At 34.2% G+C, this 27,196-nt stretch overlaps 1 protein-coding gene across 3 annotated transcripts in view; it reads right to left on the bottom strand.

Moving 5' to 3' along the window:
• The window catches only part of LOC129798800 (ATP-binding cassette sub-family G member 8), a 68,068-nt gene that overhangs the window by 5,533 nt on the left and 35,339 nt on the right, over positions 1 to 27,196 (bottom strand). For 2 of the 3 annotated variants that reach the window (XM_055842149.1, XM_055842152.1), the window contains 5 exons: positions 25,330 to 25,463; positions 4,428 to 4,577; positions 1,136 to 1,591; positions 699 to 1,072; positions 33 to 639 (listed from right to left, as the gene is read on the bottom strand). In XM_055842149.1, the coding sequence (XP_055698124.1) occupies positions 33 to 639; positions 699 to 1,072; positions 1,136 to 1,591; positions 4,428 to 4,577; positions 25,330 to 25,463 (1,721 nt within the window). The remainder of the gene's footprint in view (positions 1 to 32; positions 640 to 698; positions 1,073 to 1,135; positions 1,592 to 4,427; positions 4,578 to 25,329; positions 25,464 to 27,196) is intronic. The other variant, XM_055842151.1, reaches the window with a different exon arrangement.

The raw sequence follows: 27,196 nt of genomic DNA, 5'->3' as shown, positions 1-27,196 counted from the left end.
AAATTACATTCTGTAAGGGTCCTTTTACACACCTTTTACATAGAGTTGTTATTTGCTTGAATACCCCAGCTCTCTTCGTGAAATTGGGCATAGCAGCTGGAGGAGCTCCAATTGGCACTTCAGCATTAACTTGCTCCCATGCCGATGCCAGTGAATCAATCCTAGCTGAAGATTCCAACATGGCAGCAGCTGAAAGATCATCCAGAGTTACGAGGTCTAAGTAGTAGTCAGCTGGATTTTTGAACGGTGGACACGGATAGCCTAGCGTGCCCATGTGGCGTGGTAGATCAGATCGACTGCCAGAGAACACAGTACGTCCTCCAGATAAAAGTAGAACACCAGAACACATCGATAGAATTTCAAAAGTCGGCGGTTGCAGAGTCATTATCACGATACGTCCACTGCTACACCACTGCCTGAGGTATTCCACTAAGAAGAATGTATCGAAGATGTCCATGCTAGTAGTGGCTTGATCGAGGATCAGAACGCTAGCTTGAGTCAGAAGTTGGCATGCCACACTAAGACGTTGTCGTTCTGAATGCGTTAAGCGCGATACATTGGCTGTACGAACTGCTGTTAGGCCTAGATCCTCTATAAGAATATCAATCCTCTCCTTGAGATCGCTACGATCAACAGGACCTAGCAAGAAAATCTGTTTTTATCAACTCCTCGATCAATAAATTTAGGCAGAACCTCACCTCGCAAAGATGCATGGAAACTCAGTGTACTCTGGACACTCATTCTAGGATCTAGAGCTGCACGATCAGGAGCTGGCACGTAACCACAGAGATCTCGAAGACCCCGTTGCGTGATATGCTGCCCATTAACGAGGATCTCACCAGCAAGGCGTTTCCGAAGACCAGCTAGCGCTTCCGTAAGTGCTGTTCCTTCCTTTTGCGATGTTGCCATTATGGCAAAGAGATCGCCAGCTTTTGCTTGCAAAGACACTCCCCTAATACCCGGCATTACGTCCAGAGAGTGAACTTGAATGTTAGGGTATACCAGTCCTAAAGGAGATTGTCTTCGTGAGAGAAGAACCTGATCTGATCTCGCCCTCGATGGAGCGTATAGTCTGAAAAATTTGTCAAAAGCATTATGTCTAAGCATCGCTTTGGATTAGCATGGCAAACACTACCTCGAGTCATAGTCGTAGGTATCTGGACCTAGTAGGTCAGCTTCACTATGTGATCTGTTGCCGTAATGGCGCGAATTAGCGTGATGATTCAAGTGCGTTCCTGCGATACTAGCCCGACTGTTGGCCTGCTTCAGAGCTGCCAGAGGGATGTTTCCATGTGCCCTGGAACTAGGTCGTGATCCAGTAACGACCCCAAGGGCCCTGAAGTCACTTTCACTGCGGAATTTGCGCAAATTTGGCGGAACCCTTCCACGTGTTGTCTCATTGTCGCTGCTGTCGTAACCACTGCTTGCACCACCTATTGGTTGACTTTCCCGGTAGCCCCTGTTGACCCTTCCTCTGCCCCCACCACCAGGTCCTGGACGACTGTGGGACCTCTGAGAGCCCGCATTCGGCGGAAAAACACGTGGCAGCCCGAATTTAAGGTAAGTGTACATGTTGGATCCCAGAGGAGATCTTTGAAAATAAATCAAAGAGGATAAGTTTAAAGGGAACTGCCCTAATCAAGGAGTGAATAAGGGCCTTGACAGACTTGAGGATGAGTCGTGAGACGGCTTAGTGTAATTATATTACACTGAGAAAAAAAAGAAGGTGCGATTAACATTTTTTCCTCATGAATTTAACACTTTTTAGGTGTAAAAATATATCAACATTTTTTAATGTTAATTTTACACCTTTTTCAGGGTAAAATTAACATGAAAAAGGGTAAGATTAACCCCCAATATACCTAAAAAGCATAATATTTACACCGATTTCGGATCAATACTGCAAGGTAAAATTAACATTTCCGGAATGTTATTTTAACTTTTTCGGATTTCTCTCAGTGTAGAAATAATGGTCAAACTACATTTCCATTATTTTCTACTAAGTCACCTCCCGGCTTAAGTCATAAGTGTGTCTAGGGCATAAGTGGCTCTTAAAGTTTACCGTGAGCGGCGATAGGCAAAATAATGCCGATCTGGAGCTAAAAATCGGCAGATCTACACTATTTTGCCTAAAGATCGACAAATCGGCAAAATTTGGCCAGAGATTGGCAGATCGGCATGAGACCGGCCTGAGATCGGCAGATCTCACCCAAGTGAGCCGTGAGCGGCAGTACAGTGGGACCAATACAAAGTACAGTGGGACCTCGATAAAGTCAACTAATTCGTTGACTCTATTGGAGTCCGTAAAAAATAATTAAAATATGAAATTTTGATAGAAAGGGGTATTGTCTTATGTTTTTTTTTTTCTAGATCACTGGTAAATTCAAAACAACAGTCGAATATTCATTTAATTAATTCAGATGACCCCCTAATAAGTCAATCTAAGGATTATTAATATGACCCTCATTTCCTCCTTACTCTCCCTTTCACCACTAAGATCGTTTTTTGTGATTACAGGAAATTACGTCATGGGGTGGAAATGAGAGTCGTATTAATAATCTTCCAGTTGACATAAGGGGGGTCGCGTAAGAAAACTCCAAGTCAATAAATATCTTTAACTAATCAGAACTTTAATCTTAAATGTACAAAACAAGGACGTTTTAACCATCTTTTTGGTGACTAATTTTAATTTTCTGATGTTTATTTTGTTTTTGATCCAAATTTTCTTAAATTAAAAATGTAATTTAAAATTAATTTACACGTTTTCTTTAGAAGGGTAATTTTTATGGTCGTTTATCATGTACATTTTATTTAAACAAGTAAGTTCTTTAAAAAGTTTGAATAAATTTAGAAAAAGTTTCATCATGAAAAGAAAATTATTTTGTTGGAAAATTATTAGACGGTTAATATACGAATTTTATCATAATATTACAATATACTTACATAAATGTTTTTCTTGTGTTAAAAACGTTACATTGATACACCAAAAGACTAATTTTAATTTCGAAAAAATATAATACAACCATATAAGGTAAATGTCCTAATTCAAAACCATTTCCAGACGCTTTAACTTTGACAGAAGATTCAACACAAATTAAGTTTATATTTTTTCTGAAGAGAATTACATAAATTTGCCCCTTGACTCTTCTAGAATGTTACTGTTTAGTGAAAATTCTTTAGATATAATTTGAAAACTTCTTAAATACAAGAAAAATACGCGAGTGTAAAATACTTCTATTGGAAACATATTAATCCAAATGGAGACAAGGGAAAGTTTCTAATTGGAGACAAACAGTGTAAATGAAACCGCGACGAAAGGCTTCCAAAACCTTTTTGAGTTGCTCTTGAGTTCAGAATTCGTTCTTATTCCTGGTTTTTTCTCCTTTCCCATCCAAAACAATAAGAAAATCTCTCCAAAAAAACATATTTCCGGGGTTTCCTATTGAAAGCATATGCGGACGCTTCAGAAAACCCCTTTTTCTTCACGAAATAGATAATTATTTCATTTGAAAACTTCACGTACCGTTAACAATAAAGATTAGCACTTAATTTAACTAAAATTAGCCAGAAATATGGCATAAATGTTAAATAAAACGAAATAAACAACAATCACCTTATTGTGTTTTTCATTGCAAAACATGGTCGATCGATGAAAAGTAGATGGTGAAAATGTACACTTTTAATTTTTCTGAGAAATTACCAAATCAAATTTGTGAATATGAATGGATTTTCGCTTAATTTGGAGCAAAATTAACTAAACAATGAAACAGTGGTATAGAAAATATATAAATATAATAATTTAGTACTGTATTTATCGTGAAAACAATTACGTTTTCATTTGGATTAGCGAAAAATTTCCATTTGGAGCAGGTTTTGAATTAGCTTAATTTACCCTAATATTATTAGTTCAATAATAAAGGAAAAGTTGACTCTATCGGAGTCACTTTAGGTCCAAGTTGCCTCTATCGAAGTCCGTATAGTAAAAAAATAGCTGTTGACTCTATCGGGGCTTGACTCTATCGAGGTCCCACTGTATTTCGTAAAATTGTTCGCAAATGTTTGTGAATTCCTATTAGAGACTTACGAAATGCTCGTGAATCGCATAACCCACAAAAAAGTTCGTAAAAGTTTGTACTTTTCTCACAAACACTGCTTGTAACATGATCACTTGATGAGCAGTAATGTTCTTTTACAAATATTTTTTGTAAATATTTGTAAGCACTGATAAATGTTCGTAACAATTTGTCATTTGTTTGTAAAGTTTTGCCAAACAAACAAAAATGTACGAAAAAAGTATTTGTAAAAGTAAACTATGTTTGTGGAAAAAGTACAAATTTTTACGAACATTTACGAACAAGACAAACATTTACGAACAATTTTGGGAAATATTTTATCCTGTGTAAAAACGATTTGGTAGAAAAACTTACTTGGGCCCATATCGTGGATGGTTGAGAATTGACTGGACTGTGGTGTCTCTCAGCTGAAAATTCCCATATGGCAGTGGAGACTTGTCGGATGATCCCAGGGCCGAGTCGGTAAAGTCCGAGTTGAGGTTTTGTCTGTAAAAAGCCTCAGGTCTAGAATTATTTTACATTGTTAAACATGTCTGTGGTGATTGTACTTTTTTATGAGAAAAGAACATGAGGATCTAACACGAAGAACATTTTTGACACATTCATCTGCAGAAATTATTGCACTTTGGTCATTAATTTATTTTTTTTCTGCACAGTTGGTATTTTACCCAAAGAATGAACTATTATGGGAAAGAGTTCATTACAATAAATAGTCATGCGATGCCATTGTACCCTGGGTTCACTTTAAGAGATGAGTTTCACTAAATTTTAGCACCTTAATGGAATTTTTAGACAAACTATAAAAAGTTTGTTATCACGTTTGGCCTCATTGTATTTTTTGAGCATCAGAAATTCTTTTATAATCTCACCCATAAACTTTAGGTGATAGTTTTGTCTCAAGAATTCTCAAGAAAAAAAAGAAATGGCTTAATGTGAGACATTTTTAGAAGATATACATTTTGCAAATATTAATCACGATAATTGGGTAAAATTATCTCAAATTTACACAAATTAAAGTGTGTTAAATTTTATTACTCGAACCAAAGGCGTAGCGAAGGTGGTTTCCCCCTTTACACGATATTTAACGATTTATTAAAAAAAATGTCTAAAAACAACGTCTATTGTTGAGTATTATGAACTTTTTAAAAATCTCAAAATCATTTTAATTGGATCAAAAATGGACTTATGGTGAATTTTTGAAGAACACGTTGCAGCAAAATAGATTTTTGAGAGAGAATTTGGGAATCAGGATGAGGAAAGATAGCTTACAATATCGTCTTAGAGGAGCTTTTAGAAAATTTCATAAATTTTCCACATTTGTTCGGTATCCACAAAATAATCAAAATCGGTTTAGAATTAAATTTTCGGTGAATTTTTGAAAGAAACACTTGTTGAAAAGCTTTAAAGACCTACAAATAGCATTTTATATTCGGTTTTAGATCAATTTTTCATTATGTTCTTAAACCATTACCTTACGAAATCCATCAGTTTGATTAAATACGTTCTCGCCTGTACTTAATAATTTTGAGACAACGTTCGAAGAGAATTTCAGAGAAAAGAATTGACGATACTTATAGTCTCTTTTTCTAAAAAATAAAACAAGTTTATTAGCTATCTGAGCCACTTAAAATCATCAAAATCGTATTTAATAGATTTTTTTTACCGATTTTGCATGTCTAAATTTTTTGGTTTAACATTTCTTTTCGGATATTATTCTAAAGTCAAAAATGTCAAAAAAAAAGTCAAATTTCTGCATGAAAAGCTACTCAGATCCATAAGATTGTTTTTGTACATTTGCCTAAGTCCGTATAAATTGTCAAAATCGGTGAAGAATAGATAAAAGCAATTCTAATTTCAATAAGTTCAAATTGATAAAGTTTGGACAAAAATTTGATTCTTTTCTTTTTCGAAAACTCTTATTCTTGCATTCTAAAAACGTTTCTTTTAGTGGATCATCTAACATAATTTAATAAATTAGATGGTATAATTTCAAATCCTCCCTGGGTTGATTTATGGAGGTCAGAAAGTATCCTAAACCTGTATCACCAAAAATTTCTTAGGTCAGAATTAGAGGATAGGGGAAAGCGCTCTACCTTCGGATGATTCTTAAAGAATTTAACCCATTAGAATATTTATATTTTAATAGCTAGTCCTGCTACTCCGATGCTTCAATTTTCCTGAAAAAAAAAGCCATGGTTCAAATACAATATTTGAAGCTTGAGCCATCCAAAGGTAGCGTGCTTTCCCCTATACGGAACTTCTTTAAGATATTTGATTTCGAGTTAGAGAAATTTCCTTGTAAAAGAGAGCCGTATACAATGCGTTTTTCCTAATTTTTTACCGGTCTGAAGCCCAAACCGTAAGAAATGTCGCCTTTTGGTCTTCGGTGACCCCCCATAAAAATAATTACAGTAGTGCTATTTTTCTTTTTCCTCTGAATTCCCTCATTATTCCTTTTCAGAACTAATAGACTTTAATAGAACTTTAAAGTGGAATTAAAAGCTACTATATGAAACTTTTCTTTAAACATTTTTTAATTGTTAAAAAGAACTGTGATTTCAAAAAATATTTTTTTTCTAATTCTATTTTTTCCATAAGTAACCGACTTGAAAAAAATTTTCGAGGAAGTTATAACCAACCATAACCTATGTACTAAAAACGTAATAAAAAAAGCAATAAAATGTGTAATGAAATAACAATTTGAAAAGAAATTAAAGTTAATCGTTTCTTTTAGTTCAACAGGGTTACATGAGTCAGGAAGACTTAATAAACAGCATATTTTCTCTAATATTTTTTGAATATTAATACAAATTTATTTAACTTAAGCCATTAAGCATCTAAAAATGGAATATCTAAAATATATTTCCTGAAATTTTCATTATTATTATTTTTTAATTCTGCCGTTGGGACTTTTTTGGTGATTTAAAAAAACTTACTTTGCGGTAGTCAAGATTACTCAGAAGAGATTCATCAGAAATCCAAAGCCACAATATTTCCTGTTAGCAAATAGGTGTTAAATTCGTATTTGGATGAAAGATTTTGGAACAAAATTTAATTTATATTTTTGAGAGAAATAAAACAAAAAAAAATAGCAAAAACGGTTTATCTTGTAAAATAAGTGGTAATCAAGGAAAGATTCAGAATATCCAGCGAGTACCAAATGGTAACCGATTTCAATTCAGCTGAAAACGTATATATTTTCAGCTGAATTCTGCTAACCTTAAAACAACAATCACGAGGCAGTGCCATTTCCATATTTTGGTTAGCACTATTTGTTCGAGAACTCCTGACCAGTCAGCATATTTCTGCTGATCGACTCATCAAAATATGCTGGAGACACTACTTCCAGCTAAGTGTCCTCGCTGGGTATGTAGATTTGTCGTACTTTTATGTATTTAGGGTGAATAGGAACACCTATTGACACTTTAATTTAAGAACTCGTGTCAGGACCTATTGACACCCTACCCTGTATCATTTGGAATACGAAATTTGAACACTTATCCTTATCGAAAAAACGCAGATTAATGAAAAACACTATATTACTTACATTTTATTAGAAATATTAAATAAATTTCAACAATTTGACAAAAGTGTCAATAGAGATTCCCTGTCGAAGAGGTGTTCATTTAACCCTAAATATAATCCACGCAACCCCTTAAATACAATTTGTAGGGGAGACAGAGGCAAAATTTGTCAAATCGAAAATTTCAAAATTCAATATTTTCCAAAATAAAAGAGTGAGAAGAGTTAAAGATAAAATGAATTCGTAAATCACGAAAGCATTTCAAAATCGCAAATTGGTAAAGAAATGCTTATTTGAGAATGCTCTGATATGTGTTACAGGCATACGGAAAAATAAAAATGTAAATAGATAGATTGATAAATAGATAGATAAATTTATTCATCAACAATGCTTTCGAAGTACAGTTTTGTTTTAATGAGATCCCGTGTATAGTTTTCAGCGTCCACCGCTGTCTTAGCGTTGGTAACCAACCTCCGGAGCAAAAGGATGGAAAAACTCTTTCTCAGGTTGTGTATGTCAGTCATGTAAGAACATGTTCAAATTTTTTGCATACAGGAAAGAAAACCGTCTGGAGAATTTTTTTTATTATTGGGGTCACCGGAGACCGGAAACTGATATCTTTTACCGTTTAAGCTCTAGAGTGGTGACTGGATGAAAAAAGTCGATTATATAGGGTGTCCCAAAAATCACGCAAGATTTCAATTTAGTGGCATTTCTGAAATAAAGGTCCGCAACGAATAATAAAAATACTACGTGACAGTTTATAGATTAGGGTTTTTAAAAAATCCATCACTAAATGCCAGATCAACGTGCTTTTGTTCTTAAAAAATATTTAAAAAATAATTAAATAATTTGGTTCGAGAATTGGTCAGAAAATTGATTTAACTTCGTCAACTATGAAGAGTATAATTGAAAAATTCACAGAACTAAATCAATTGGGGAGGCTAAATACACTTGCCATCCAAGAACAAATCCTTTAAATGATTAATAATATTGAAGCAGTGTATTATTGGAAAATAAAGATGATCAAGCGTTACTGTTACTGGCGTTCGATATCGCGACATGATGACCGAGTTTATGAAGCCTAAATTGGAGGATTTGTTCATTAATAAATTAATTAATTATGAATTCATTAATATTGAGGACATGTGGCTTTAGCATGATAGTGTATCATGTCATATAGCCTATGAAATAATGCAATTCCTGCATAAAATCTTTCCTGATTGTAATTTTCTCTATTGGTGATTAGAATTGGTCCCTTTTAGATCATGTAATTTTAGACCATTACATGTTTTTTTATTCGGTTATTCGAAGTCACAAGCCTAAGTCAACCTACTTACATCCACCTCTGTGCATTAAAAGAGAAGTTTTAACACTGCATTATCGAAATTTAGACACATTTGTCCAAAAATGTCAGGGAAACCTTCGACGAAAGGATTCATATGCCAGTAAGTAGAGCTTTTGAGGTTAATTTTATTGGATGCGATATTTAATACATAAACCCTATCTCATATAGTTTACTTTTCAATTTACAAAAAAATTAATTGATACAAAAAAATGTGTTTTTTATTTAATTTAAATCTTGCGTAATTCATGGGACACCCTATATAACTGCTCTCTCTTTGAGTTCGAGCAGTTAATAATACATTCAAATATGATATCACATATCCGAGAAAATTTCCTTCAGCAGTACTCTCTTTCGAGATAGAGGAAAGTAAGTGTTCAGAAAAGCTGCAGAGCGCTAAATTTCCTATACAAGTTGTTTATTATAAATTGATTAAGTTTTTTGACACTCTCTCAAAAATATCTCTGCTTTCCCCTATATTTGTTTAAGAATAATGTGAGGCTCAAAATAACTTCGTTCATTCATTCCTTTTTAAAAATGTACTAAAATCTTTCTCCCTCACAAAACAATATTTAAGTAAAATATCACTGAAGATTCATTGAACCACATTGAACAGAACTTTTGGCGACCTGTTCCATGAAATTTTTGATTTCTTTCCTTCAATTTCAATCATGAATAACCTCGAGAAAATGCAAATTGAGTGAATTTGCAATCAAGGACAGGAAGACTATAAGTTTCAATTTCAGACAATGTTTCACTGAACTTTTTCTGTGTCTTGGAGAATCCGCAAGAGCAGAAATCCACAAGATAATCATGAGGATCTGCGTGGTTTGTGCTAGCAGAACACAAACTGGACAATCCAGACATGGTAATGAGAGAAAAAGAAGAACCTGTTGCAAGACTGAAAGTTCCATTCTGAATACATTAAAATCACTTCTACCAAGAAGCTTTGAAGAAAAATTGCTTGGAAATTATTTGTAATGAAGGAAGGAATTGAAAAAAAAATCTCCGTACAACCATAACTGATTTCTTTTTCTTATATTCATCTTTTTTCCAATTGTATCTTCTTCCTCTGGTTTGGGGATTGACGATCCAACGGCATCAAGAAAAAAAATGAGATTCTTCTCGCGGAGCGCAGGTTCTTTCGCGCTTCATCGGCAGACGTTCACGCAAATGAAGACGCACAGATGGGTGAGGTGGAAAAAAGATTAATAAACTATTATTGGTCATAGAATAGAGATTCCCAAACACACCCAAAAAAAAAAGCATAACAATCGTTCCATGACTTGAGGTCAGTGAAATCCAATGGAATATGAAGTGATTTTCAAGTTCTGGCTCACACAGCTATTGATCTATATTTTACGCGTAACTAAAGAATTTTGTGGGAAAATACACAAAAATTTACTTCAAATTTTTGACTAATTCAGCAAAAGAAACAGAAATTTCAACTGAAGAAAAAAAGTTTAATTTCCAAGTCGATGACTCACTAAACCGCTTCTAAATTCCTAATGAAACCAATTGCTTTAATCGATTTGCTATTAATTCGCTTTACCTCAAGTTCAATAGACATTGAACAATTAAATGTAGAAAGAAATAAACAAATCAATTGAAGACTTTCTCCTTTCGAATCCACTTTATTCATCCTCTTGCCATGAAAAGTGAACGAAATCGAAATTTGAATGAGGTTATTGGGGAAAAAAGTGTGAATTCTTCTCGTAAACCATCAAAATTGCGAGAGAAAGAAAATAGTGATTAATGTAGGTGGACAAGTAAAGGTGTTGCAAACCCCTTGCAACTTTCTTCCCATATTCCAGTCCCACCTTCTTCCCACTCCATTCCTTACTCCAATTTCCCTCATTCACTAATTAATATATTGACAATTGAATAAAAATTTAGTCTTGCACAACCAGCCGCATCATTCACTTCGTTGGGCTACATTTTTGGTGTTTTCGCCCATTTCGGATCGATGCAATATATATGTGTATGAAGTATAAGAATTTAAATTTAAAGTGATAAGCAAAAAGTGATAGTAGTGAAGTAAAGAAGCAGAAAATTCTTGGATGAAGAAAGGAGGAAAGCAGAATCGGAAGAGTCTTCATTTGAGAACAAGAGTTGTTGTTATCGAACCAGACAACTCAAGAACTCTTCCCAGAGACGAAGGAACATCATTTGGAACACCAGGACTGTTGGGAAACCGCTCAAACTCCATCGCAGGAATAACCCCTCTTTTAGAGGAGATAAGAGATTGGCCTGTTGTCACCACACCAGAATTTCCACGAAGGAATTTATTCAACCGGCAAAACACACTTGATTGGGACTTTTCTCCAGCGAGTTCAACGAGGATGCCGCTAAACAGGACACCACCAGAAACCAATCAAGGAGGACTTCTTGGGAATGGCGGTGGTACTGCAGAAGATTCAACCAACAATACCAGCTCCAACACAGATGGCCCGATGCTGAGCTTCAAAGAGTACTTCAGGAATATTCCCATCCTTACGGGTGAGCCAAAAGTAGCTTCTATTTTCTTCTCATTATGTGATATAGCTTATTCACGGTACTTCGCGACACCCAATTTTGCCAAAGACCCAGAATTTATCGGGATTATAGCACTCAAAATTAGCCCAGATATATTTGTGCGCGTGCAAGGCTCAAGCTTTATAAGATATGAAGATTTGAGAACGGAGTTACAAGGAGCGATCTTTCCCGACTTAAGCATAAATGATTCATTGATAGCTTTGCAAAACCTTACCGCGAAACCGCGTGAAAATTTAAAAGATTTTGCTACACGAGTGCAGGAAGCTTTGGATGTACTTAATCATGCGTACTCAGCTAATCTTGCGGGAAAAATTACAGCCATGATCTTAGAATCAAATACTCGGTTAGCTATTGAAACATTTGGGAATGCTATAAGAAATATTGCTGTACAAATCATGGTAAAATCCCGTCAATTTGATACTTTGCAATCAGCTCTTGTTTTTGCTGAAAATCAAATTAAAAGAATGCAGCAAGTAGGGAATTATCACCAAGATCCGCAGAACTCTCAAAATCATGGATTGAATAATTTTCAACAAAATTCATATAATCAGGAATCCCCTCAGGGTATGACCTTTGGTGAGAGAAATAATAATTTCGGTGATGTTCAATACAGAGGAAATGGACGAAATTTTAGAGGACGCAGATGGCGTGGCAGAGGAAATAATTCAAATCCATGGTCATATTCCACAAGATTTCCCTCACAAGAAAATGGCGCTTTATTTTCTAATCCTTATCAAAATTCATATCAGTCGCCTTTCCCGAACTTTCAAACGCAAGGAAATTTTCAGAATTCATTCCCTAATACATCTCAGCAAATGAACCATTTTCAGAATCCATTTGTAGGTTCCAATACAAATTCTTTCCAACAACGTCCGCAGAATCCAACAAATTTTAACAACTCTGGTGGATCAAATTCATTCGCGCAAAGAAATCCAAATGGTTCAATTAGTGTTGATATCACTCGGGGGAATAATTCACAAAGTTTCTTTCAACCCCCACTGAATTCCACTTCATTTCCAAGAGGAAATCAATCAATGATCGCACCAAACAGAAATGGATCATATTCAGGCGTTAATTTAATCGATTTAAGCCCTCAGTCAGAAGAATCTACTGTGTCAAATGACATGGGAAACTGCGAGGGGTCGGCACCCTAACATCCCCTGTCGACCCTCAATCCTTAGAATATGTTCATCATTATTTAGCGGGAGAGCTTGATAATACACCAATAATTGATGTTTTCACATCCGCAAGCCCCCCAAATATTCCGCTGAAATTTCTCGTAGATACTGGAGCGAGAAGATCATTCATAAAGAGCTCATGCCTTTTACCAGATACAAAAATTATGTCATCTAATTCAGTCCCCGTAGGAGGAATTGTCTCTGGAGTCCTCCATACCCTTGGCACATCCACTTTAAGCCTCGGTTTCTATTCTACCAGATTTCTCCCGATTGATTGCCAAATTCAAATTTTTCCTAAGTGCAATCATATCTATTTTGATGGAATAATCGGTCGAGATTTGTTGCAAGAACTCGATGCATCAATAAATCTCAAATACAGACACGTAATTTTCAATAAATTAAATATTTTGGTACCATTTACCTTTGACACGCTGAGTCATTTTAAGAAGATCGAAATGGAAGATGAAAAATGCGACAAGAAAAATCATGGGATCAAGAAAAACGAATTAAAAACAGAAATGTCTAAAGATACTGAAAATCGCGAAATTGAGAATATAGATTTAATTAGTTTTAAGGATAATGATATAGTAGTTAAGGAAATAATGGAAATAAAAGTCTCAAACGACAATGAACCCTCCTCTGGTTCTCATGAAAACAACGGAAATGCACTCTCCACGAGCTTGCCCAATGACGCAAATAGACATGCAAAAAGTACCGATTTCGCAATTTTCAAAAATGATTTGTCAATCGATCCCTTTCCACAAAAACAAAATGAACCCTCTTTGAGTTCATCAATTGACGCAAAAGAAAGTTTCCATTACACACATGATTCAGCGCGAGCGCGAAAAGAAGATGACACCGTGAATAATAAAAATTATGCAATTCGGCCAAAATATACAAAACAAATGGTGTATGCATTGCTGGACAACGTAACACCATATCTCAGGGCAACGACACATAAATTGCCATCTCACTCGTCAACAATTATAGAAGTCCCTATTTTAAGTGATGAGGAGGCAGTTTTGTGTTTTGCTCCAGAATTGGGTCACGAGGTTCACATTCCGGACTGTCTTGTATATCCGCGAAATCACAAAGCAAAAATTTTGATAAGAAATGTGAGTGACGATGAAATCGAGATACCCTCTTTCATCCCACGCACTATTTCACTTAAAAATTATGATATTTATCCCGTACAAGATCTGATTGGGAATAATTCAGTTAATGATGAGGATAGGATAGAGAAGATCATGAAGGACGTGAAAATAAATGGCTCTCTCTCTGCCGATCATCGCGATATATTAAGGAAGATATTTAAGAAATATCAGAATACCTTTCACTTAAAGGGAGATTTGTTATCCTATGCGAAGAGTGAAGAATACGAAATCAGGACAATGCCTGGCGCAGGCATCGTTAACGAGAAACCGTATAGGTTCCCATTTCATTTAAGATCGGAGGTGAAAAAGCAAATACAAGAGATGTTGGATAGCGACATTATACAACCCTCTTATAGTCCATTTAATTCACCTGTCTTAATTGTGCCGAAAAGACCTGATTCGGGAGGAAACCCGCGTTATCGAATCGTGATAGATTTTCGTAAATTAAACGAGATCACGGTCCCGGATACATATCCGATCGGGAATATCGATGATATTTTTGATAGCTTGGGTAAAAGTAGATGGTTCTCAACATTGGACCTCGCGTCTGGATATTTTCAGATGAAAATCGCAGAATCGAGCAGACCGAAAACCGCTTTCAGCGCTTTGGGCTCACACTTCGAGTTCAAAAGACTGCCACAAGGGCTTTGTAGTGCCCCTGGAGCATTTTCAAGAATGCTGCGTAATGTTCTTGGGAATCTGTTAGATGGTATATGTATGTCCTACTTGGATGACATCATCATCTACTCAGAGACCTTGGAAGACCACTTCTTGAAAATTGCAAAAGTTCTTGAAAGGTTATCGGACTTTAACATTAAGCTGCATCCAGAAAAATGCGATTTTGCGAAGACTGATCTGATATATCTAGGGTTCCGAATATCAGATAAAGGACTCGCTTGTGATCCTGCTAAAGTTGAAGCTATCGTGAACTATCCAGCCCCGAAAAACGTCAAAGAGGTTAGATCTTTTATAGGTCTTGCTTCATATTACCGTCGGTTCATACCACAATTTTCGGATCTTGCCTATCCCATTACACGTCTAACGAAAAACGATGTAGGGGGAGGCTTTGAACTTTCGCACACAAAAATGATGTTCAAGTTCAGTGATTTTTTCTGACTACCATGCAAACCGTATGGATTCTCCAACTATGCCAAAAAAATGTCTTACTTATAAGGTTCATAATCCCACCAAACAAAATCCCAGGAAATCCTTAGATTTTCCTCCAGAGGAAAATGAAAATTTAATGGCGATTTGTCCGATAGATGAATCAAGTTTCTATTATCGCACACGATTCACGCCATCATTGAACACCCCATTTTCACCGTAAATTTTGCACCGGACACTAAAAGTTGCACATCATTGTTTAAAAGGAACTCTAATCTACTTGATTAAACCATTTTTATAAGGAATAAATCATTTTAATATCACTTTTTTGGAACTTTTCTGAGAGATGTTTTATTGACATTAAAAACCATTTTTTTGCTTGATTCTACGAGAATTTCACTCCGGAAACGGTTAAATCTGATGAATACTTTCTTGAAAAGTCCAAATATCACTAAATTTACACGAATCAATAAGTTTTTAAAGCTAAAAATTGACTAAAACTCTGCAAGCGAGAAGACCACACAAGATTCCACCATTCCTCCACGGAGCCGGATATGCACAAAAAAGTTTGAATGCGCATCATTGAAGATTTCTCTGTTCCTGCAGCTGCAGGAATCGGGATTTAGCACAGATATTGAGCTTCAGCAGGTGAACAAGCTAAAATTTTCACAAAACATCTTCTTACGGACAATTTCTTTTCTTTGTCATGCAAAACAACACAATATAGTGAGGTTATGTCAAAGATTGTCAAAAAGCAGTTGTAAACTGTATGAGCTTATTGCAGATGTGATTCTTTCATTGCACATTCAGTTTATGCAAGCTTGAAAAATATTTTTATATCAAAGAAATGCAAAATTGTTTAATAATTACTCAACTGCAGCCTATTTGAGTCAAATTACTTCTTGTTTATCAACTTTACGATTTTTAAGTTTTCCTTTTTAGTGGTGGATCAAATCGGTAGATTACAATAGATGTGAATATGAGGGATCGCATCTAAAATGAAGTTTCTTGGAAAATGTGAGAGAAGCCATGTCTTCTATGTGCGATCGATGAATCTGAGTCAAGTTTGTGAATTTTGTTCCACCCACAAAAAGTGCCTGTTCAGCCTAAAAGATTTTTACTTAAATCTGATTCCTAATAACCCTTCTACCCTCTGTGATAGTAGTTTTTCAGAAAAGTGATATTAATTCTGCACAATCGTATGAAATATTGCACAGCAAAATTACAGTTTTGGACCTGTTTTTAATTTTTGTTTCCTAAAACTAGGGGAAAAAGATTAGACTCCCAATTTTTTCAGGAAAGGTGTGATTTAAGACTAGCTACTAAAATATATAGCCATCAGTGAAAGTTATAACGTAATACCGGAGAAATTCGAAGTGTCCGATGGTAGCGTATGTGCGAAACATCAAAGCCTCCCCCTACCATTTGAATGGACATCTCTATGCGATAAAAATTTCAAAATTTTGAAAGATAAATTGTGCTCCTATCCAGTATTACAATTTCCTAATTTTTCGGAAATTTTTACACTATCGACTGACGCGAGTAATCATGCATTAGGTGCGGTCCTCTCACAGAATGGACATCCGATATGTTATGCAAGTCGAATTTTAAGCCCTTCGGAAAAGAATTACTCCACGATAGAGAAAGAGGCGTTAGCAATTTACTATTATTGTAAATATTTTCGAACATATTTGCTTGGACGTCCCTTTCTCATTGAAACTGACCATAAGCCACTACAGTGGGTCTATAGTATTAAAGACCCCTGTTCAAGAATATTGAGATGGCGATTGGCATTACAGGAGTATCAGTATAAAATCGTTTATAAAGCAGGTGCTAAAAATTCAAATGCAGATGCTTTATCGAGAATACCGCAGGATAATCAGGAAAATGTCAATGTCGTAACACGGGCACAATCCAAATCAGCAAAAATAAGTGCCGTTGACTCATATCCACATTTTTCATCGATAAGAGATATAGATATTCCCAAAGTTTTGCTGGAAATAAAGTCTGAAAATTTAAAACCGAATCAATCGGGAAATATATTTTATTTTATTCCCGAGGATAGTTGTCCAGATGATTATCCAAATATAGAAAAGTCCACTTTAAATTCAGTTTTAAACTCAAAAGAAATTTTTAAAATCTTTACACATCAGACCCAAATGAGTCTTGTAATTTTGATGAAGATGCCCTCAGTAGCACGAATTTCATATGAAACGCTTTTCATGGCTTTTTCTAAATTAAAAATATTTGTTGAAGAAAACAAAATTCAAATAATAAATTTTGATAAAACGAATTTGGATATGAAGCATTTGGAATATAATATTATTAGACGGATTATAAATTATATTTTTCGTGAATCCAAAATTGATCTCAATATGTATTTCCAGAAAATTAAATATTTACAAGATCCAATCAAAATTCAGGATATCATTAAAACTTTTCATGAAAGTCCTCTTGCTGGACATCGGGGTATCAAGGGCACATATCTGAGGATCAAGCAATCATATTTTTTCAAAAATATGAGACGCATAATTTCAAGATATGTCCAACGGTGTGAGGCCTGCCAAAAAAATAAGATCCGGCGAAACACGCGAATGCAAATGGCTATTACATCGTCAAGCCCGTATCCGTTTTATAAAGTCAGTCTAGATATTGTAGGTCCACTATCGGAGACACAAAGTGGAAATAAATACATCTTGACCGTGTACGATGACCTTACGAAATATTTGGTCGCGGTACCCCTGAAAGATCAAAGTTCAGAAACGGTCGCGGAAGCTTTCGTAGATCGGTTTATTTGTCTGTATGGGGTCCCAATTCAGCTATGCAGCGATCAAGGTGGTTGTTTTGTTTCGGATATTTTTAAGAAATTGTGCCGTTTATTACAAATCACGAAGATTCAGGCTAGTAGTTGGCACCCTCAGACGAGTGGGGGAGTTGAGAGATCACACAGAGGTCTTGGAGAGTATCTGCGTATTTACACTAAGAATAATTCTCAAGACTGGGATACGTGGATCGCAAAGGCTGTTGCGGCCTACAATTCCTCTGTTCATGAGGCGCACAACTACACCCCACACGAATTAGTATTTGGGGAAAAGTTTGATATGAATTCTTTGATTTCTCAGGAAGGTGTACCAATTTATACTCCTGATGATTATATAACCAATTTAAGAAGGAAACTTTCGTATACTCAGAGACTCGCCTTGGAAATGATTGCCAAAAACAAGCAAAAGAGTAAAGAGTATTACGATTCTAACTTAAATCCGGTTTCATTTAAAATAGGAGATAAGATACTCATTATAAATAAGTCACTTCCGAGACAAGGAGAGTCCTCTAAACTGCTACCCAGACGCAAGGGACCATACGTGGTTACTAAAATAAACTCTCCCTTGAATACTACAATCCGAATTGGCAATCGAGAAAAAGTTTTTCACAACAATTTGTTAACTAAATTCATAGAATAATTTTCCTTTAAATGTTTAAATTGATTTCATTGCTGAAATCTATTTCTTTTATTTTATCCGATATTAAATTATTTTTGCGGTAGTTGCAGGATTGTTTATACTCCTTGCGGTCGGTACGGGAGCTCACGGAAATACGACAGACAAAATCATGATCACTCAGCTACAGGATACAGGAAATTTTTACATTCAGGAATTAGGAGAGATTTGTCTTACTGAAGGACACTGGACAATCATCGCCACCGTACATTTTCCGGATTTAGAACTTAATATAAACAGTTTAGAAAGAAATACCGTCAGGGTTGTAAATGCATGTGTTCAGCTGCATAATGATACTAAAGATTGTAACAATTTTAAGGCAAGAATTAACACCAGGATAGGTCAAATTAAGGAAACTTTTGGAATTCTTGATCATCTTCTAACTCCTCGTAGGCAAAAGCGTGGCTTAATGAATTTAATAGGTCACGGTACCAAGCTTCTCTTTGGTACCGCAACCGAAGAAGATGTTGAAGAGATGAGATTCAAATTAGATATTGTCCATAAAGAAAATATGCGAATGGGTGATCTTGTAAATACTCAGACAAGCCTCATTTCTTCCACTCTTACGGAACTAAATAATACGAGAGAAGGACTTTCAAAATTAGCTCTAAAATTGTACATACTTTCGCAAAGAGTGAAGCAGATAGATACAAAAATATCGATTTTGGAACTTTTTAGCGATGCAGAAATTGAGTTTCAACTGGAATCCGAAAACATTGAACATGAATTAAACAATTTGTTACAAATAATTACTACAGCCACTTATGGGAAATGTCATCCTCTTTTGTTGTCCCCGACAAAATTAGAGAGAGCGATTCAAGAAGTAACGTTTCGACTTCCGGAACATTTTAAGTTACCTCCTTTATCAGTGTCACAGTTTTATAATGTGGCAAAATTATTTATAATTTCTAATAAAACTCAAATCACAGCTTTGGTAAATATCCCATTGTGCGAAAACAAGGAATTTCGACTTCATAAAATCCTTGCTTTACCTTTTCGTGAAGAAAATCGTAGTCATATCGCCACATTACAATACAAATATATTGCGATTGATACTCTTCAGGAACAATATACTCTCTTTTCGGATATTCAGTATCAAAAATGTACTAAAGTTAATAGTCTCTATATCTGTAACGCACATATACTCTTTTCGTCAATAGTTCCATCTTGCGAAGTATCAATCTTGAAAAATAAATCTGATTACTGTGTCTTGACAAATTACGAATTTGACCATAGTATTTGGATTTATTTAAAACGTAACACATATCTGTATATTGTTCAAGAGCCAACAAAAATTCAAATAATTTGCAGGATGGATAGAAATCCTGTATATCGTACAATAGAGAGAAAAGGTGTAGTTGAACTGAGAACAGGTTGTTATTTAAATGATAAAGGCATTCAGCTTCATGCAGCTCCGAAAATTACTCTTTCTTCAACGCCATATATCTTTCACAAAAATTTAAAATTTAGTCAAATTTCTTTTAAAGAATATTTTATGAATAATACCCCTGTAACTCTGACCTCGAATACAAATTCGGAACACTTGCAAATTTTAATAAAACGAACTAACGAATTTAAAAATAAAATTGAAGAAGTTCAGGAAACATTTTCGGATTTTGATGGACTTGAAGATAACAATAACATATTAATTCCATCCCTTACAGTACCATCTGTATTTGTGATAATTTTAATTGTTTATTTCTTATATAAATTTTTCAAAAAATCTGTTCCGAAAACCGAGTCTAATACGGTATTACAGTCTCAGTCATCTAATGTGCAAGTAACGCCACAGATTGCCCTATTACCGAGCCAAAGTGTAGTAATAACTGAGCCATCGATTTCGCAACCACCTGATACACCTGTAAATGATTCATCTAACGCAGTTGTAGATCCATCTCTCCGTCAACAAGTACCAAGAATAAATTATGTCACACTATAGAAAATTATATATTTGCATAGAAAAGCTACTTTTGGTAAACCAATTACTTTTATATGATTTAAAAAAGGTTTTTTTTAATTCATTTTTATATTATTTTTGTATCATTTATTAAAGGGGTCTATTCATTTTATGGGTAAAAATTAAAAAAAGAGAAAAAAATAGAAAAATAAAAAAAAAGAAAAAAGTTAAGGAATAATCTACTTCAAAAAGGGGAAAGAAAAAGTATTGAAAAAATAAAAAAAAAATAAATAAATAAATTAAAATAAAATAATAAGTAGATATCATTAAACAATGTCAAAAGAAATCTATAATACAATCAATTATAATTTTTTGATAAATAAGGGTTAATTATGAATGACTATAAACAGGAATTTTTAATATTGATTTGGGTAAATTTAACTTCAATTTATAAAGCCAATGTATTTGTATTGTAAAATTTGTAAGACTAACCAACTTTTGTATTGTATTCCATCGCACCCACTACACTACGATTTCCATTCGATTCCATCTACTACAATACGATTTCCATTTTTTTTTCCACAACTTTAACATTTGTTTCCTTCGGAAACTCCCTATATGGGGAGGAAAATGTTGCAAACCCCTTGCAACTTTCTTCCCATATTCCAGTCCCACCTTCTTCCCACTCCATTCCTTACTCCAATTTCCCTCATTCACTAATTAATATATTGACAATTGAATAAAAATTTAGTCTTGCACAACCAGCCGCATCATTCACTTCGTTGGGCTACAAAGGTACAACCATGCCTAACAAATGAATTCCCGCCAAAATTCTCTTCAATTGCACATGTCGCACATGCCAGTGTGACGAAATTTAAAGAAGTCTTCGGAATTTTTCAAGTGAATTTTCTAACCAATTCCATTCCAATCAGAAATGTAATTATTCTACTGTTCTGCAAGGAACGTGGGGCACCTTTGAAATGGGGCAGCTTTAAAAATTGAGCTCTTCTTCTCATATTTTTAAACGGATTTGACCTTTATCATCATATCGACGGCTCAGAATATAAAACGAATAAGTCGCGAATGGCCAACTTTACAGGAGAGCGATTTCAAGTTGATTATTTAACATACTAATAAGTATAAGATTTTTAAGGTTTGAAATCCTTATAACTTTGAGAATAATCAACTTTCCGGTATATATTAACAGGGAAGGTAGGGGGTGTCAAGGAGTACACGAAAAGCCAAAAAACTAATTTTACAAAAAATCGACTTATGCGACTTATATGGGCTTCAGACCGGAACGATTCAATCAGGCTTCAATCAGGAACGATTTTTCAGAAAATGGTTGTTTAGGATTGGATTATAAGGGCAAATGATTGATTAAATTTTGAAATATCAATAAAATTGCTTGTTATTTATATTTTTGAGACCTTAGGGAACTGGGCTAAACCTCTAGTCTGAAGCCGGCATTATATTCTGACAAGCCGGTATCATGATAAGGTCCAGCTTCATTTATAAATAGGAGAAAAAAGCCTAATTTCAAAGCTGCCCCAATTCAAAAGTGCTCCCAATGCCGCACTTCCTCCCTAGTAATCTTTCGGATTTAGAATATTCACGGCATATTTTTCTGTAAACAATTTATCTCACTTAAAGGTACTCCAAGACTAAAACCGACTCTCTTATCTTCTAAATTAATAAAATAAATTAAAAATATAATATTTGTCAAAATTAGAGTGGTCCATCTCTTCCTCACTTTTTTGAAGGTCTCAATTCAAAGAAATTTTTCGAACTGACTATTTTGATCTATTCTTTTTAATATTGATATTTTAAATCTAAAGTCTTCAATATGAGAACCCAGTCTGGAGTTGCGAGGATATAGGGTCAAGGGCCTAGTCAGCAATTGATTAAAGAGGGCCTCGGGATATCAAAAACAAGTCATTCAGGATTATCAAAAGGCTCTATTATAGGGTCAAGGGTAGTAAAAGAAGTGGCCAAATTGGATTATTAGGGGAGACTGGGGAAAAATTTGTCAAAACGAAAATTTCAATATTCACTATTTTCTAAAATAAAAGAGACTGAGGCTTGAAAGTTTTATTATAGATAACCTTCATGAACCTTCTTAAACTTACAAAGTTTCAAGTGATTCGAGGAAGGATTATGTAAAATAAAGAAAATAATGAAATTTTGAGGCCTATTTTTGGAATATTTGGCTTACAGAAAATATCAATACTGATTAGCTCAATTTAAGCACATTTTTCGTTTAAATAGAGAAAAATTATCTGCGACAAAGTTGTAGAGAAATAAATTTCCTATAAAAATATGTCTATTTGATATTTTTAACGTTTGCGAGAGTAAAACGTCACAAATTATCCGAAGACTGACAAAATTTGCCCCAGCAATTTTGTGAATCTCCACAAAATCGACTTTTAGAAAATAATTCGAAAATCATATTTCTTTCGAGATAGAGGAAAATAGTCTTCTGCAATGTTATAGAGCAGTAAATTTCCTATAAGAATATGCTCATTATAAAACGTTTAAGTTTTTTCAGAGCTCGTGAAAGAATTAAATATGCGTTTTGACAAGTCTTGCCCCAGTCTCCCATATCTCGAATAAAAAATTTTTTTCGAACGCAAAAAGAGCTTTCTCGAATTATTGCAAAAATTAATTCTAATTTGTACGAATTTGAGCTTATTTAAAAATCAATAAAATCCTTAATAAGGACCTTTAAGTGATTGCTTCATAATTCACATCTATTTATTCTATTTCAGCGCCTATTTTCACGGATTTAGACAAAGTGGTACAAGACGTTCTAATGGATTTTTTATTGGAGAAAATTGCATTTAAAGTTATTGATAGGGGAATGTTGGCATGGTTCGCACAGAGTGAACCTTCAAACAACGCAAATTTTCTCTTTGTTTGCAAAGAGCTAGTACGTACTTTCTTAGACATAAGATAGATAATTATTAAGCTCATGAAACGAGATGTGAAATGGTAAGTCAGCTCTTTGCAAACAAAGAGAAAATTCGCATCCTTTGAAGGTTCACTCTGTGCTAACCATGCCTACATTCCCCTAATAGTGTCCCAAAACCATACTCTTATACAAAAAAGGCTTTTAGACTCTCTATTGATATAAATTTTATTTTAATTTTTTTAATTTTATTTTTTTAAGTGATTCAGTAATCTTTCAAAAGCAAATATTAGACAATTTTAACTTTTCTTTTTTGAAACTCTTTTAGGAAAATATTATCAAGTTTTCCTTTTGAAATTCACCATAAATCCATTTTTGTATCGTTTTTTTATGGCCTCAAATTTATTTGAAAAAACGAGAACACTTCCACAAAAAATCTCTAAAACGTCTAAAATATTTCTAAAATGGGCTTTTCTCGGATCAATAAAGACAAGAAATATTTTTTAATGTTTAAAATTAAAAGTTGATTTTAAATTCTATCTTTCGGCGTATTTTTTAAGCTGAAAGCTTGCTAAAGCCACCAATAAGACATTTACTTCTACTAGAAGCTCTTGACGATCTGCTGAATGAAACTTGTGAAGAGTTCTTATACCCAATCTATAAGTGTTGGGCGCATGAATTATACATTTAAATGTAAATTGCTAATTTTATGACACTTAAGAGCAACTTTTTTGTTAAAGAAACAAATAAGGAGGAAAAATGTCCAGATTATTGAAACGATTAATAAAGGATTCGGACCATTCGGACGTCACTTTTATGAACGTATTTTCTCGTTGCAAACGATTTCCAACAAATGACAAAGTTTTTGTATTGTTCGAAAATTTGTAGCGCGATTTTTTGCTTCTTTTTCGGCAATATTTTTTTTTTAATAAATTAGTTCACATCGTATATGATCCAATAAACATAAACTCAAAAAGAGTAACAAAGCGTCTCATGGTTTGCGATATGTTTGTACTTGTGATTAAGATTATATAACCTTAAAGTTATTTCGTATCATTTACCGTATACCTGTTCAGAACCGATTTGAAACAATTTATAAATCAAATAGAAGTTCACCTAAAATACCCTAACCCTTTAAAGATGATTGGGTCTTGGGTCACCGGTGAGACAAAGCAACATATTCCTACACTGAGAAAAAAATGGGGGTGCGATTAAGTTTTTTCCTCATAATTTTAACACTTTTTAGGTGTAAAAATATATCAACATTTTTTAGTGTTAATTTTACACCTTTTAAGGGTAAAATTAACATGAAAAGGGTAACTTCATCCTCTAATACGCCTAAAAAGCACAATATTTACACCGATTTTAAATCAATACTGCAGGGTAAAATAAACATTTCCAGAATGTTATTTTATCTTTTTCGGATTTCTCTCAGTGTACGGTCTTCTGAAGTTATGTTTTCCTCTAAGTAGTCAGAAAATATGTTTTTTCTGATCCCCAATTTTTGACCTTTTCGTCCTCAAAGAGTTAAGAAGTAAGACAATTGATTTTCGGATAAAAATAGTTTTCGTTACGTAACCAGTTTATTACCGTTTCATTATCGTTTTGAAGTATAGCATCTAACGCTTTGTCACGTCTTCTTTTAAGCGTAAGTCGAACAATTTTTAATATTATTCATATCAATTGAGATTTAACGTTCAGTAACAATTTGTAATTTGAATTTATTGAAAAAATATTTTTAAAAGTAATTAATATGAATCTGGTCCGGTACATTACTGTACATTTTCTGAAAAGGACCCTATGCGGAATTGTCTAAGAACATTGACTAAATCAAATGGTACGAAACTTCCCTCATGCGAAGCTTTAAAACCTTCCCCTGTTTTTTTCGAAAAACATATTCGATAATAATTTACTTCAATTTAAGAAGGGAGTCATATAAAAATTTTAAGTCGATACCTTAAGTACCTTAAGTACCTTAAACACTTAAACGGTTTAGTTTCTTAAATGAATTACGCTTTAAAAATTTCTCAATTGTATAAAATTCTCATTATAGGCGATTCAATCTATTTAATGAATGAAAATGATTAATTTTTTTTATAAAAAGATTCTTCTCACCTGTAGATCGACCACGCGTGCAAATCCTCCGATGCTGGAGGCGGAAGTGGAGTATTTGGACCATGATGAGGCACAGAGTAGCGTCTCTCTTCTCGTGAGTTCTTCGGTGATGACATATTATTGAGTTCTATGCCCTAGAAAGAAAAAAAATAGTTTTTTCTCAAAATCGATCCAACAGCTAAGCAAATAGACAAATTACTTCTCAGTGGAGCAATAAAATGAACATCTCAATTCCAAATAATAGGAATAAAATTAGAGGGAGTGGACTAGTTCTTGGGAAATTTGCCAAGAAAATCAAAAGAAATTTTGCACAATTTTTTCACCATCAGCTACCATTCCGAATACATATAATTTCAATGACCTTTTTTTCTGCTCTTCCACTGCAATATTATTTTATTCTATCCCCCACCATCGAACAATGAGTGTTTTTAGTGCGGGAGAATAGAAATAAAAGTACAGAAATGTACAAAAATGAAATTGCAACACTTTAATTCTACATCCCATTTCGAAATGGTATAAAAATTAAAATATTTCTGCAATTAAAGAAAGAGATGGAGGTGGAACTGAAAAATTTCACTTTCCAGATCATGGATCTCTGTCCATGTTTCTCAGACAATTTTCTTCCATCCGCTCCTTCGTGCTGGACAGAGACACTAAGCACCGGACAACGGTTCGACTGAGCGAAATAGAGAAACTAATGATACTGCCAAAGAACAGTCAAATTAACTGACCGTATAAATTGTAATAATTAATTTGTGTGGAGGGGCGAACAAGTGCCAATCACAAATATTACATTTTCATAACTCTTTGAATATGACCATCAAGCAGCACGATATGCGCGCTTGGTGGTCCCACGTGCAGATAATATGTTCGTTCTCACAGAAAATTGTATTAAAATATTTCGCAAATATTATTTTTGCTATTTTTTATGTTGAACTTGATTTGAGATATTTAGAGACATTACTTTTCTATTACTTATTTTGTTGTCATGTTCACCTATTTAAAACTGAATTAAACCGATTTATAGTTTACAAAAACTTTTAAATGGACAAAAAAACATATTTCGTCATATCATTTTAACATTTGGCGGATTTTTTAAAGAATATTTTCGATTTGGTAATATTCAATAAATGTGTTATTATTCGTTTAAATTCATATAGTTAGTCACTGACCTAACGCATGGCAAAAATTGTGGCGAATGCAATTTATACATACAAATTTGAGCATTTATGAAAGCTATTTTCCATTGCATCACTCTCGAATTCCGAACGCCAAAATCTCATAAGTCAAAATCCCGAAAGTCAAAACCAAAAGTATCCAAATTCTGATTGGGTCAAAATCCCGAAAAGTCGAAATTCCGAAAATCGAAATCTCGAATAGGCAAAATTCTGATTGGGTCAAAATCCTGAAAGACCAAAATCCAGAAGAAACAAAAAACCGAAAAGCCGAAATTCCAAAAGCTAAAATATCGAATGTGTCGAAATCCTGAAAAGCCGAAATCCCAAATAGGTTAAAAAAAATCCCAAATGCCAAAATCCCGAATGCCCAAATGCTAAATGGGTCGAAATCTTAAAAATCTAAAACCCTGGAAGTTAAAATCCTGAAAGCAAAAATTCCGAAAGTCCAAATTAAAAATAGCCAGAATTCTGATTGGGTCAAAACTCCGAAAATCAAAATCTCGAATAGGCAAAATCGTGATTGGGTCAAAATCCCTAAAAGTCAGCATTCCGAAAATCAAAATCTCGAATCTCAAATGAAGCTTAATATACCCCTATATGCCTTCTACAGCTCTTTTGCTTGACTCTTTTGCAACTCTTTGACCTTAAAACACCATTAAAAGGAATTATTCAAGACCATTTTCGTAAAT

The sequence above is a fragment of the Phlebotomus papatasi genome, chromosome 1 (assembly GCF_024763615.1).
Source record: "Phlebotomus papatasi isolate M1 chromosome 1, Ppap_2.1, whole genome shotgun sequence".
Lineage (NCBI taxonomy): Eukaryota > Metazoa > Arthropoda > Insecta > Diptera > Psychodidae > Phlebotomus > Phlebotomus papatasi.
This window is presented reverse-complemented; position numbering and strand designations above follow the sequence as displayed.